Source organism: Urocitellus parryii, chromosome 2 (genome assembly GCF_045843805.1).
Source record: "Urocitellus parryii isolate mUroPar1 chromosome 2, mUroPar1.hap1, whole genome shotgun sequence".
Lineage (NCBI taxonomy): Eukaryota > Metazoa > Chordata > Mammalia > Rodentia > Sciuridae > Urocitellus > Urocitellus parryii.
The window spans coordinates 211,987,227-212,002,314 of NC_135532.1; the positions used below are offsets into that span (position 1 = coordinate 211,987,227).

Sequence of the window (15,088 nt, forward strand, 5' to 3'; positions counted from 1 at the left end):
GAAGGCAAAACAAGGCAGCATGTACAGTATTTGAAAAAGAAAACATACGTGTATGCAAAAGTGTTATGCGCGCGCGCGCGCGCGCACACACACACACACACACACACACACACACACCTATATATAGATAGATGATAGAGTTATAGATGTATAGAAAGAGAAAGATAGTTTTGGAAGTGGCAGGAGTAGGTTTACAAAATCCGAAAAGTCCCACTGGGAGAAAAACTGAACCTCTATTTCAGAAATGCAATGGGTAAAATCGGGGATTTCGTAGACCTTGAAGGTGTCACTCGGGTCCCAAGGCACATCATTCCTCAAATTCTCTCTTTTGCTGTAAGGTCTAGGAAATTTCACAAGAACGTGGAACCCGGATCGAGGCTTCTTTTTCCAAAAGATAATAAGCACCAACAAGCAAACGTCCAGCCATCTCAGTACCTGAGCAGCACCTAGGTGGCTGCGCGATGCCAGTACCGAGGGCGAAAGGATAAGCCCGCCCCTTAGGACTCAGCTTAGGTCACAAGCCGCAGCGCCTGCGGCAGGTGACTCAACCTCTCCAGAAGTCCCCGCGCTCAGGGGACTGGCAGCCCACCAGCTAGTGCTTCAGGGACACGCCTCACAGAATGGCCGCACGCCTGAAGTGTCTAGCGCATCCTCCTAGAGCGCCGAAGCTGCGCCTGGGCGCGGTGGTGGCCGGTAGGGGCTCAGAGACAGCTGCTGTGAGCTACCGCCCCAGAATACAAGGAGCCCGAAGGACCTGGCTCTTCGCTCGCCAGGCCCCGCCGCTCACGTTTTAGAGATAATGAAAAACATTAAAGCCTACAACCTTTCCCCGAATTTAGTGACATCAGATTGGCGTATCATCCCTAAAGCAAAGGGGGACAGATTATCATGTCCCTGAACGCTTCCTTTCTGTTTCCCCAAACCTAGCCCAGCTAAGGGTAATGGGAGCAGCTCGAACTGGGAAGTCCAGCTAGATATTTTCTTTAAGGACCCTTGTGCACATTGGGAACTAGTAAAGGTTAGTGTTATTAGTAGGTACGCCAGGACAGTTGCTCTGTCCAGTGCTCCGTGTATAAACAAGAGAATGCTGTTGATGTCACTGCTCTGCAGCATAAGATATAAAACCGCTATCTGAAAGGAGACTGGCTCAGAGCTGAAAGCACTGTGGAAAGGATGCTCGTCAGGATTCCAGCCCTTGGCCAATGGATCGACCAAACACCGTGAGGGGGAGGAGGGTGCTGTTTGGCTATGCACCTTGAGGGCTAGAGGTGCTACTGGTTCAGCACGTCGCCACTATACTTTTCTTGGAGCAATCACATATACACAGGGAAGTTTTCTCCAGTAAATCATGTCTTCCATGCTATCTCCAGGCATTTGCTGTGGCTTTTCCTGAAATCTACCCCCACTGCAGTGGCACAATTGGGCTGTGGACTTGTCAGCTGCCTTGCAGTTTTTATAGAATTTCCCCAATGATTTTTGTTGGGTTTCCCTGATAAACATCTTTATTTAAAAAAAAAAAGTTGCATAATAGTTGAGTGTGTAATAGTTTTTAAGTGCTGAAAAGCTGTAGTTTTGAACAAAAGCAAATGTGCTTAAAATTATGCAGTTGGAATCAGTGTGGCTTTGTTTCTCAATTAATTTAGATTTGTGGAACTAATCTTAGATTTCTGTTTTTGTTTCAGAGGACATAAGAGCTATTGCCTTTAACATTTAATTTCAGATTTCTTATAGCTTTTATTTGAGAGAGAGAGAGAGAGAGAGAGAGAGAGAGAGAGAGAGAGAATTTTTTAATATTTATTTTTTAGCTTTCGGCGGACACAACATCTCTGTGGCAGACGGCTGCCACGTGTCAGGAGAGCGCGCTACCCCTTGAGCCACATCCCCAGCCCTCTTATAGCTTTTATTGTGTCTGTTACAATGTATAAGATAGGCAGGATCACCTAACTTGCTTTTTTTCTTTTGATGATTGCAATACTTTTTCCTATTTTCAAAGGAATTTGTTATTCATGAGATTGGAAAATCTGTACTTCTCTTGTTTATATCATAATATCTAAATTTGACAGGCGGTCTGTATTGGGGAAGAGAACTTACAAATCTTTTTCTTGTAGTCTATGTTTTTGTTACTTTCTTTAAAAATATTTTTAGTTATAGATGAACATAATACCTTTGTTTACTTTTTATGTGGTGCTGAGGATTGAACTCCTTGCCTCACACATGCTAGGCAAGTGCTCTGCCACTGAGCCACAATCCCAGCCTGTTTTTATTACTTTTCATGTTTATTTGTACATAACATTGTATTTTTAAAGATAATATGCAATGACTAATTCTGTTAAAAGTAATACATACATAATTTGGTCCCTTTGGTGGTCTCTAGGGATATCAAATTTTATCCAAATTTGGTAGTGGCTAGAAGAGTCAAAACTCTAGACACACAGATGGTTGGTATCAGGAGGTGAGCAGCAAGAAGGCAATAAGGAGGTACAGAAGACATGAAAATGGGCACTATTTTTTTTTTGGTGTGGGGGGTACTAGGTATTGAACTCAGGGGCACTTACCCACTGAACCATATCCCTAGCCCTATTTTGTATTTTATTTAGAGACAGGGTCTTACTGAGATGCTCAGCGCCTCAATTTTGCTGAGGCTGGCTTTGAACTCACAATCCTCCTGTCTCAGCCTCCCAAGCTACCCGGATTACAGGGTTGCACTACCGCGCCCAGCAGCACTGTGTTTTAATGCCATTCTGATTCCCATCTGTGTTTACCATCTTTATATTTAAGATGTGTCCACATTGCCTTGATCTCTTATTCCTTCTAACTTTTACATACTAACATATTATATATATTTTATTCACTGATTCACTCAGTGATGGGCACATGTACTGCCTCCAACAAAGGTAAACAATACTTTATATCTCACTCCAACCCTAACCAAGTCTGACTCTTCAAGGAATATTCAACATATGGTTACCAATCAGCAATTAACAAGTATTTAATAAATACTTCTGGAACTGATTTACAGAGGACTGAGACATCAGGCAGTGTGTTTATTTGACTCTAGGTCAATTTGCCAAAAATTAATTTCCAGAAAGTCACTTCTAGAATAAAAATATTTGTCAAAATTCAAATTGCCAAAATTCTCTAAATTACCAATTTGATACGATCAGTTGAAAAGTACAAGCTCTATTTACATCTCAGCCTTCTGTGAGGCAAGCCCAGGAGCAGGGGCAGACCATAAGTATACTAAACTGAAGATGAACTGAAAAACAACTAAGAAAAACTTCACTATCAGTATGTCAAGTGGCGGGGGTAGACACTGATCTAAAGCTTTGAAGAAATCAAAATCTATTTGCAAACTAGCTTTTAGCTGCTAGTAACAAGAAACAAAATTAAAAGAAATTTAAATAAAACTGGTTTTATTTCATAATAAGATATCTACAGATAGTCAGAGGATGGTACTGGATCAGCAGACCAACATGATGAGCACTGGTATCTCTTTGGTTCCCATGATCTTTCCTTTCTCATTTGAAAGGACCATTCCAGCTTCTTCCATAACTTCAGTATTTGTTTCAAAAATAGGGAAAAAGATGGCTTAGCCACTTTTATCACTTCTATTTGAGAAGCAAATCTTTCACAGAAATCCTGTAAATGTGTCCCAAGGCTACCTGTAGCTGCAACAGAGGCTGCGAAGGTGAGCAGTTAAGCTTTCCCAACTTCTTTATTGATAGCAGGTAAAGGAAAAGGGGATGTTGGGAAGGGCTGACAAGTTGGGCTACCAACATTATATAAGTAATTTCTTTTTCAAAATCGGTAGTTTTTATGTCAAGAAATTTCTGTTGATAATTTAAAGATTAAAAATTGAAATGCAGGTTCTTTAAATCATGACATTTTCATCAACTACACTTCTTTTTCTTGCTTTATTTTTACCCTAACATGCAAGTGCTCCAACACAAAGCTACACCCCCAGCCCTTTTTTAGTTTTTAGCTTGGAACTTGTGATCGTCCTGCCTCAGCTTCCTTAGTCACTGAGAATATAGGTGTGTGCCACTGCACTCAATTTTAAAACTACTTCATCTCTCAAGAAACAGTGGGAAAAAACAAAAAGTCAACAGTGACAAAATACAAAATACTCTTCTCCTTAGTTACTGTCCTTCTACACCAAAAAACATCTGGAAAACATCCCCACATCCGTTGGCATTTAAGAACTGATACAGCTGACCAAAATCCATGTGGTTTCCTCTGGCTCCATTAACACTGAATACTTTTTCTTCAAAAATGGAAAATCTCCTTTGTCTTTCCATTTCATCATTTGTACCATCAAAAGGAATGTCTTCTCTATGGCGAATTAAGATTCTCTTCCAGTTTAATTTTCTGAGTCTGAAAAGAAATTTTCAAAGTGGAAATTTTTAAAATTGTGTTGAATATTCTACAGCATTATAACAGAAGTTATAAAACAGTTTTAGCAAATGTCCTATCTTATAAGCAAAGATATCTTTTTTTTTCTTAAGTTTACTTTTATCTCATTGGTGTTTATTTTAATCAGCTATGATTTTGGTTGTGATCCTAACCAAAACCTCTTATACTGCTGTTATTGATGTGATATATAGACTATGTGAAAGCAAACCTTGACCAGAATTCTTCACAGGCACTTTGTGGACCTTCCACACAAACAACACCAGGTTTTCCAGGCATACTAAATCCAGACAGGGAAAGCTCCTTGGCCCACTCTAGAATATTCTTTCTTTTGCATTTGTTGTAGATGTGATGGCTGTAAATCCAAAGTCTTGTAAGAATGGGATCAACTGGCTGGACTGCACTTTCTGTGTTGGGGGAAGATGGGACATCTTTGCTGACATAGCCTGAGGCGTGTTCTCTAACCCATTCAGTGGCATTCAATATACAGACATCTCCTTGACAATTCTCCTGCAGGTATGCAGTCAGATCTGTGTTCAGCTGGGTCTGCTGGGATCTACTTAATAATACTGATCTGATAGAAAAGAAGGGGGAAAAATTAAATCAATTTTCTTGGAAGAGAAAACTCAAGAACTGCTTTTATTCTGAGGACTTTTGACTTTCTAAAATTAGTCAGTGTTTCTGTAACATACCTGACAGTAATTTCAGGCAGAACTTCAGGGTACTTAAAGGGAAGAATGCAGGCCAGAGAAAATATCTCCTGAGAAGAGCAAGAAGAAAGACAAAGGAAAAGAGGGAAAAGAATGCCGTGTTACTGTAAGTCTTGGCATGTTCCAATCCTTACCAAAACAAAGTTAAATTACCATTGATTTCTCAGATATGTCTAGGTTCATATTGATGGTATAGTAAACTTTTGAAGATCGCTCCTCCATAGTCTTCTTTTCAATACAATCTTTCAGTTCTGCTAAAGCCAGTTGGTCATTCACTATGAGCTCATTCTTCCCAGGAAACATACTGGCCAGCAGGTCTAACTCAGAGAGCTGGGCCTCTGCTTGCTCTATCTCAATCATTTTTGGACATCTGTAAGTTTCTAAGGAGGTAAGAATAAGAGAGACAATTTACATATACAATCTTGAGAGAACTCAATAGATTAACATGGGTACTTACCAAAAGGTACTTGATTTTTTTCATAAAATATGAAATTTAATTGGTCTTTCCCCTCCTTATTCTACTTTCAGATGTACTATGCTTAAGACCAAAAATGTGGGGGCAATCCAGTGAGAGACATACTATTCTAATAATAACTAAATTCCTTTGTTCTTCCTATTATCTATATAGTACACCTGGTATTTTCAGCTACCACAATGACCAACTTCATTGAAGTAAATAAATTACAGTCAAAAAGCTATACCAATTATATATCCAGAAGAGAGGAAACATAAGATGAATAAATGAGTAAGAGAATTTAGTTATGTGTATGGTTAACTTCTTTTTAGAAAATAAAGAAGAGCAAGTAATGGCTAATCATCCCACAGCTCAAGTAATCCCTGTTAACATTTTTAAAGTTAGGATCAAAGGTTCAGCAACTTAGCAGTGAGACCCTGTCTCAGAGTAAAAAAATCAAAAGCATGCCTGGCACAGTGGTACATGCCTGTAATCTTAGTGGCTTGAGAGGCTGAGGCAGGAGGATCATGAGTTCAAAGCCAGCCTCAGCAATGGTGAGGCGCTAACCAACTCAGTAAGACCTTGTCTCTAAATAAAATATAAAATAGGGCTGGAGATGTGGCTCAGTGGGTAAGTGCCTCCTCTTCTTTCGTAAGTCTACACCATAGCAGCGTATTGATGTTTCATATCAGAAAACTAAAGATGTTAATTAAATCATTGCATAGAATAATAATCAGAAATGACTCTAATGTTCAACAATAGGACACTTATTTAATAAATATACATGCAAACAAGAAAATATTATGAGGTCATTAAAAATGTCTATCGTCATTGATGTTCATGACATACGGTTACCTGAAAAAAAGTAGCTAGAACAATGCGTGTATATATATCTATATCTATATAGATCCCACAGTATTCACATATATATTTTATATATATTATTATATAGAGTCACATATTATGTGTGTGTGTGTGTGCATATATATATATATATTTTTTTTTTCTCCTTTCATTGCTAGGGATCCAACCCAGGGCCTCATGCTATATTATTTTTTCATGATTGTATATGCATAGAAAAGAGTTAGAAATGAATTCACCAATTAGTGTTGGTTGAAAGGGGTTGAAGGAAGAAAGAAATTTTGTCATTAGCATGTACTATCTCTAAACTGAGCAGAGAAAAAGAATGATTACTCTTTTGAAAAAACACCTCATTGCTACACAGGAAAACTTGGCTTACCTTCTTTAAAATATTTTATTTTGTGAAATTAAACATCATTATTTAAATCAGTGGTGTCTTCACATCATTCTTGTTCATCTTTGGTAAAATTTATCAAGCAGCTATTATATGTAAAGCTTTGACCTTCATGTCTTCCTGGCATTACTTAGTTTGAAGATCAGGATACACATCTAATAGGATACAAAAGTAACAACAAAAAGGTTGCATTAAATGACATAGGTATTATCATAGGAATAACATGAGCACATAATCAATGAAATGGGCCAAAAAAGGGTAAGATTTGAGGAAGAAGGCAGGATCTGAGCTGAACCTTCATGAAAGTGTAAGACACAGATAGGTGAAGAAGGCATACGGAGGAGAGCTTCTGGAAGTAAGTAATCAAGTAATCCCTGTTAACATTTTTAAAGTTAGGATCACAGGTTCAAAGCTAGTCTTTGAGGTGGGAAAGCAGCACAGCTAAGTGATGAAGGCTGTAGCCTCCCCAAGCACAAGTAAAACAGTACAGTTATCTTGGTACCCATGGGGGGTTGGTTCCAGGATGCCCTGCAGATACTATACTCTATACTCCAGGGATTCTTTTTTTTTAAATTTATATTTATTTAACAAAAAATTACATAAAAATTCCAAATTTTATTCATTAAGCTTTTGATATTTTATATAACTATTTTTGTTTTCCTTTTAAATATCTATTTACTTTTCATTTATTCCTGTTTATCAATAATTCCTTTGTCTAATAGCTTCACTCAGATATATTCAAAATATAGTTAAAAGCCACTAATTATAATGTAGGCATTGATGTTTAAATATTACATTCCAGGGATTCTCAAGTATAAAATGGTATGGCACTTCCATATAACCTACATATCCTCCTATATGCTCTAAATCATCTCTAGATAATTTATAACACTCCATACAATGTAAAGGCCATGTGAAGGGAATAATGACAAAAAATCTAAAAGAATCTGTTCATACAGGCATAACTTTTTTTCCTGGATATTCTCAATCTATAATTGGTTTCAATCTATAACTGGTTCCATGGACATGGAACCCAGAGATATGGAGGGATGACTGTACACTCCTGAACTTATGCCTTCCTCACAATCCCAACTACCAAGATCTAATTCAGGGGCTCATTGTTATGACTATTTTCTTTTTGCTTGTCCTCTAAATCCATTCTTAGTCCTTATCTCTGCACTGAACTCTAGGCAGCTGACCTCCATAGCCTGAAAGCATCTTATCCCTCTGCCTTTTGTGGTTGGGTTCAGTCTATGCGCTCACAGGACATGGGAGAATGGGAAGAGAAAGAGGCCAGGGTATTTTTTCATTCTTCCTTCTTTGCTTTGGTAGGATTCTGACCATGGTTGAAGCTCTTGAAGACCACAGTTTCTTCAGGCATTCCTTTTGTCCCTGGCTCCAGCAGGCTTTTGCACTTGGGGAGTGTAATTGATCCTTTGAACTTGGCCACACCTTTGGAAAAGGCCCCTTTATTAAAGAGTCTCTTCAAAGTGCCTATTTCCCGGGAGAATCTTGCACATTGCCTCTAATGTCTATCAACTCACACTGCACACTGTTATTACGATGATGATGATCATATGCAGTTTCTAGGCAGGGCTCCAAGGAGGCAGGCAAGAAAGCATGGACTTTTAGGAAGAGATTCACATAGTGGTTGGCTGGGCACCAGTACTGAGAACAAGGGGTGGGGCAGCTTAGAGGCCATGGAAGGCCAGCTAAACACTCTTAAATAAAAGTTACCTTGTGCAGTGAACTTATCCACTGTTCATGATAAGACTGTTTTATATATCTGGTAGCACAAAAAGGTAGCTCACTGAAAATGGATCCAATTCACAAAGGCTGCCTTGGATAAAGTATTATCAAGTTCTTTAGGAACATGTCTTTCTCTTTATTCAAGTCTACTTTATTTCCTCCAATATAGTTATATTCTGTTTTGAAAAATATTTTCTAGTTGTAGATGGACACAATATATTTATTTATTTATTTGTATGTGGTGCTGAGGATCAAACCCAGTGCCTCACGTGTGTGAGGCAGAAGCTCTACCACTGAGCTACAGCCTCAACCCCTAGTTTTATTCTTCAATACCAGGAAATGGTATTTTTTCAATGATTTAGCTAACTTGTTATATGGTACTTCTGAAGAGGGAAAAAAGTTCTACTTAAAAAAAATAAATTATAGGTATGTCCTGCCAAAAACCAATTAAGCATTATGAGAATGACTAAAAGTGAAAGGTGGCAGGGTGCTGCATTCATTAGAGTTAACTCGACATAAATCAGGAAAATACGAAGCACTCTTGTACACATTGGACTGTCTCCACAGATTAGAGTATAAATCAATGTCAACACCATATAATTCCTAATCTCAGTGAATCTTCAACTGATTTCCTTAAGACACTGATTACTACAGTGTCAATGCCATGCTGGGGGTGGGGAGGAGGGGAGAGAGGAATCACAGAAGGCTAGGTGCTAGGAGAAGCTCTTGAGATAGAGTAAACAAAACAAAGTTCAACAGGGTGTTTTAGGGTGACCTTGGGTACTGATTAGCGTGTACGCATTTTATATGTGCCTTTTCAGAATCCTTATTGTTAGATTCCAACAGTGCAATGACTTTTTAAGAGGTCAATTTAGTATGCTGTCTACCCCAAACCTATCTTACTTCAGGACATTCTTTTCCTGGCTAATTGATTTAGCTCTTTTTACCACAGAAGAGCAGAAGATGCCACCTAGTCATCCAGACTTCTGTAGTTTAAATATTACCATGATTACTCACCACCTTTAAGTCTTTTTCAAATAACCATTAGAGGCTGGGTACAGTCGCACATGCAACTGTAATCCCAGCAACTCAGAGGCTGAGGCAGGAGGATTGCAAGTTCTAGGCCAACTTCTGCACCTAGTGAGACCCTGTCTTAAAATAAAAAATAAAAAGGGCTGAAGATGTAGCCCAGTGTAAAGTGCCCCTGGGTTCAATTCCTAGTATAAAAATAAATAGAACAATTGTTATTGATACATGTGTTCTTCCATCCTTCAATCACAATGCTTTCTTTAGAAACCAGAAACTTCATATAATTTTATATCCTACTATTTTCACTTAACATAGTTTAAGCATTTGCTATTATTTAAATTTTTCTCATAACTATTTAAAATTCCCAGATTTATAATTTCATAAACATATTCTCTAGTCTTTTTTGAAGTTGAATAATGCTAGAAAACAATTCACTTGGTGATTATTAGAGAAAATGAATTTACCTTTTTTTCAAATCTTTATTTCACTTTTATGCAGTGCTGAGGATCAAATCTAGTGCCTCACATGTACTAGGCGAGCACTATACCCCTGAGCCACAACCCCAGCCCAGAATTTACCTTTAAAAAAAAAAATTGTGATAGTTTATAGTACAGACTCTTTTTTGGGGGTGGGTACCAGAGACTGAACTCAGGGGCACTCAGCCACATCACAAGCCCTATTTTGAATTTTATTTAGAGACAGAGTCTCACTGAGTTGCTTAGTGCCTTGCTTTTTGCTGAGGCTGGGTTTGAACTCACAATCCTCCTGTCTTAGCTTCCCGAGCAGCTGGGATTATAGGTGTAAACCACCACACCTGGCTAAAGTATGGACTCTTTATCAGATTTCAGTTGTACAAGTCCCAGCTTTGCCACTAACTGTGTGACTTTGGGCAAGTCATTTGATGTACCTGAGTCTCAGTTTCCCCATCTCCAAAACAGGAATGATAATGGTGCTGTGAAGATTAAGCGAATGTGTGAAAAGTGCTTAAAGGAATGACTGGTAACAGAGTAGAGTTATATGACTTCTTGCTATAATGATTATTTGTCATTCTTTCAACAAATGTTTCTCAAGCAGTTTTTATGTGTCAAACATTGTCATTGGCACTGTAACAACGAATAAAAGGAACAAAAATCTCAATTGTCATAGAGATTTAATCTAGTGAGAGGCCATGACATGAAAAAACAAATATGTATGCCCAAGGGATAACTGTTACAAAGATTGGAAATGACAACAAGGACACAGAACAGCAGGGAGACAAAAGTGTTTGTACACAGGGTTGTCAGGAAAAGTGATGGCAGGCAAGACAAAGGAATTGAAAAAGAAAGCCATGCACCTACCAAAGAGAAGGAGCATATTCAAAAGTTAGAAGGCAGGAGGGTGCCAGACTAGCTTGCTAAAGTAGAGTGAACTGGGACCAGAGGGAAAGAAGAGGAGGTTAGTGGAGACAAACTGGGAAGTTTGTGTTGGGACTTGCAGGGCCATCCAGGACTTTGGATTTTATCCTCCCTGGTACAGAAGACCACCAGAGGAGCTTAACTTATGAAGAGGCTCACACACGCTACAAGGTAGGAAGAGGTAAGCAGGAAGAGCAGATAAGCTCTGCAATAACCTGGGGAGAGATGATGGTGGTTTGAATTAGGGGAGGTGCTCAGGGAGGTGAGCAATGTACAGGGCATTGGAGAGCACCAACAGGATTTACTGATGAATTACATGAGCTACATAAGAATGACTCTGTGATTTAAGCTAATGGATGGTAAGATTTGCTATTTACTTGGATAGGGAAGATTATGGAAACTGAAGCTTGGTTTTCAACAAATCAAATAATAGGTCTATTAAGATACCTTTAAATAGAGATGTCCAACAGGCAGGTAGATATATGATTTTTATTAGAGATTTAGCTGAGGTGTAATTTTGGAAGTCAAGGCTAATTTTTTAAAAAATCTTTTTTTTTTTTTTGGTACTGAGGATTTAACTCTGGGGTGCTCAATCCTCTGGTGAGCTAAATCCTCAGCCCTTTTTAGTTTTTAAAGACAGGGGCTTGCTAAATTGCAGAGACTGGCTTCGAACTTGCAACCCTCTTGCCTCAGCCTCCTGAGTCGCTGGAATTACAGGAGTGCACCAACCACATCCAGCTACCTACACTTATTTCAAGCTATGTATTTGTTTAAAGTCAGCCAGGAGGGAGTGAAGTTTGGAGAGGATCTCATGAGTTTGGGGAAGACAAACTGAAATTAACAAACAAGCACGCGACCACCCGTGATTGGGTCAAGTAGGGGAGTGAGGTCACAGGTTAAGACATTTATTTGACAACTTATTTTCTTTGACGAGAAAACCCCCCAAGACTTCAGTAATTGCTGTTACAATGTATAATGAAACACGAGCCTCCGGAGTGGAACCAGCTCTCCCAGCAGCTTAGCTTTTCAAAGCACAGGGTTCTGATTGCTCAAGTCGCGACGTTTCCCAGTAACTGCGCAGCGGGAAGACGCCGTCGCTCCTGATTGGGTCTTCTGAGATGCTATAGGCGGGACTAGGAAACGGCGAGGTGGGTTTGGACCAATGAGTGGACTCGCAGAGGGGGGGAAGGCGGTCTTATCACGTACTAAGTTCCAGGAAGTTGGTGTGACCTCTCAGCTGGGAAGACTCTCAGTCCCCTTTACCAGTGCCCCCGCCGAGACTCACCTAGAGCCGTGGCTCCATCGCTGCTGTAAGCCCGGATTTCCTGGCTTACATATCCCCTCGGGAGACAAAGTTCCAGGGCTGGGCGACTGAAGCTTCAGCCGGTCCTGCGGGGCGGCCTGGGAGAAATGGGACACCGCTTTCCGGAATAACGCCTACGCGCGCGAGGCTTCGAGTCCCGGAAGTAATTAACTGTCCTGACCTTTTGGTCCGGAATGCGGCCGCGTGTTTTCTCCTGTGCATTTGGAACTGCATAGTTCTTTGACCCCGCAGGTGCTTCTGTGTCGCAGTTTTCAGTCTTATATTGCCCCATCCCAACATCATTGTCATTTCCCAGTTGTTGTCACTGTCGGAGTGACCCGGGCAGCATTTAGTAGGGCCAGGATTGGTCCTTTAAAGTAAAGCTCCTCAAACGCGAACAACGTCAGGTCGGGATTAGGTAGGTGATATTGGGAGAGGAATCCCAGATTGTGCATTTCTAATCTATTCCCTTGACCCTGAACCAGAGTAGCAAGACAATAGGGAGATTCAAGAGAGGATAGATGTTGGCCGTGGCAACCTTAGGTGTTCTTTCCAGTAATCAAGGTGGGAGGAACCATATCCATCCACAGATTTGTCCCTGTTAATGGAAGGACTGTTTGAAGGAGACTCCCAACACGAGAATAGTTAGAAATGTTTTTGTCTTCCCTGTCCAACTACGTGCACTATACTTTTATGATGTTTTATAATTTTATGAATGTCAAGATTTGAAAACATTCAATTTAGACATAACTGCTAACTTTAACAACTTTTAAAAAATAAAAATGATAATACACAGGTATTCATATCTGTTTTTTTTACCTGGTGTTTTGATTGGGCATTTTTTTATGCCATTATATAATCTACTTCTAACTTTTATTATGAAAAATTTTAAGCATAAACAAAGTGGAGAGAATTTTACAGTGAAAATTTTGCAGTGCAATTCTCAAGAAAGGATTCCCCTTGTTCACTTAGCAATTCTGAAGACATTTTGGGTTATCACAGCTGGAAAGATGCTACTGGAATCTCCTATGTAAAGACAATGAAAGTTAATCAACTTCTTGCCATTTAGAGGATATTCTTTTAAAGCAAAGATAAGATTGATAAGGTTGCCAGGTGTAGTGGCACACACCTGTAATCCCAGCTGCTGGTGAGGCTGAGACAGGAGGATCCTGAGTTCAAAGCCAGCCTCAGCATACTTAAGTAACCCAACTCCTACTAAGATATAGCACATTACTACCACTTCAGAAAAGTTCCTTTTAAGCTTTTTCCTAGTCAGTTCATGCTCAACTTCCCGCAAAGGCAACCACTGTTGTGATGTTTTGTCCCAGTCTCCATGGGCAAAAGGTGCTAAGTCAAGGAGAAATAAAGAATGTGCACATGGCTCTGCCATTTTCAATGCTTTTTTCACTCAAATCATTCAATACACTTTCACTCTATAGGTTCTTAGTCAAGAAAAATGACAATCCTTAATGCTAGGCACTGCAATAGACAAAATCAATTCAGAGCAAACAATTCTAGATAAATTCACAGTGAACAATTCTAGATTAATTAATTCTAAGGACTGAAAACACACTTAATCATGGCAGACTTATGACAGACATTCCCTCTGCGTGCTAAGTTCAAGTGTTAGCTCAAAATTCTCAAGCCTTAGGTTTTTAAGTCCAGCAGATGCACACTCACTCAGACAGTGTTGATCAGGTCAGGAACCAAGACAGGCTTCTCCTTAGGTGAAGCTGACCGCCAGTCTAGGAGACGGACTTAAGGAGAAATTGAGGCTCTCACCAGGGTCAAGATGTGGCTGTAGAGTTTGAGAGCAATGAGGAAGATGCAGAAGATCAGCAAAGGATGAGAAGTGTTGGGATGTCAGTGCAAGTCCTCATCAGACTCTCAGTGTAAGGGCATCAGTTTTGGCTGGCTGAATGTCTTGTTATTAGCTCTTTTGAGGCTTTTGACGCCCCCCCCCCTTTCAGTTCTTAACAGCTGCCACTGGATTTCTCAATGACATTTGCTGTGGGATTGAAACAGCTGGTCTGGTGGTCCCCACCCTAATCTTTCCCTCTTATCGGGAACCTTTTCCTCTAAAAGGTGGAGGACAGATTGCCTGAGGCTTCACTCTGAGCCTTATCAGGGTGTCGAGAATTGACTTGTTTGTCACAGGACCTCTCCAGTAGGCATGCCTGGTGAGACTGCAGGTTTCAAACAGGAGTTCTTAAAATGGAGTGGCTTAGGCTCAAGCCCAAGGCCATGCTCATATTCCCCTACCATAATTAGTTTTGTCTGGTCTAGAACTTCAGCTAGTTCAATCATACAGTAGGTAATTTTGTGTATACTTTCAGTATCATAGAGATACATCCATGTTCTTGTGTGTATAGGTAGTTTCTTTTGGTTGTGGTTGTTTAGTAGTTTTCCAGAAACCTCCGAGATGCAAGTGGTGCAGTTGAAACAGAGCTTCTGAGTTTCCTCAGGCTGGAGAATAGAAACTAAACAACTACCTTCATGCCCAGACCTGTGACTCGGCCCAGAAACCCACAACCTGGGCCGTGCAACACGTTGATCCAACGGCATAAATTTCGTGTTTACCGTTCAGAAGGCTCCGAACCACAGACCACCACCAGTTACCCACGCTTTCAGAAAGATTTAATTTACTTCATAGATAACCCACCCAGGAAAAACTTCATCGGCGACAACTCCGCACTGCTGTGCGCCAGCTTCCGGCGTGGATTACACAGAGGCGGGCGTCAATCAGCATCTGCGCGGCCGACCCTGGGCCAAGTGGCTTCCCAT

The 15,088-nt window shown here is 40.1% G+C and overlaps 1 protein-coding gene across 2 annotated transcripts; it reads right to left on the reverse strand.

Annotated features, from left to right (window-relative positions):
- Window positions 1-3,413: 3,413 nt before the first annotated feature.
- On the reverse strand, window positions 3,414-15,046 carry Rwdd2b (RWD domain containing 2B). 2 transcript variants are annotated; one of them, XM_026396140.2, is made up of 8 exons: window positions 14,967-15,046; window positions 13,985-14,102; window positions 12,287-12,902; window positions 6,815-6,984; window positions 5,274-5,500; window positions 5,103-5,170; window positions 4,622-4,984; window positions 3,414-4,374 (listed from the first exon to the last, which is right to left on the reverse strand). In XM_026396140.2, exons 5-8 carry the CDS (start codon window positions 5,478-5,480, stop codon window positions 4,140-4,142), a joined length of 873 nt encoding a protein of 290 aa, XP_026251925.1. In that variant the 5' UTR covers window positions 5,481-5,500; window positions 6,815-6,984; window positions 12,287-12,902; window positions 13,985-14,102; window positions 14,967-15,046; the 3' UTR covers window positions 3,414-4,139. The 2 variants fall into 2 exon arrangements, with proteins under 2 accessions (XP_026251925.1, XP_026251927.1); XM_026396142.2 differs by lacking the exon at window positions 12,287-12,902.
- Between the last annotated feature and the right edge of the window lie 42 nt (window positions 15,047-15,088).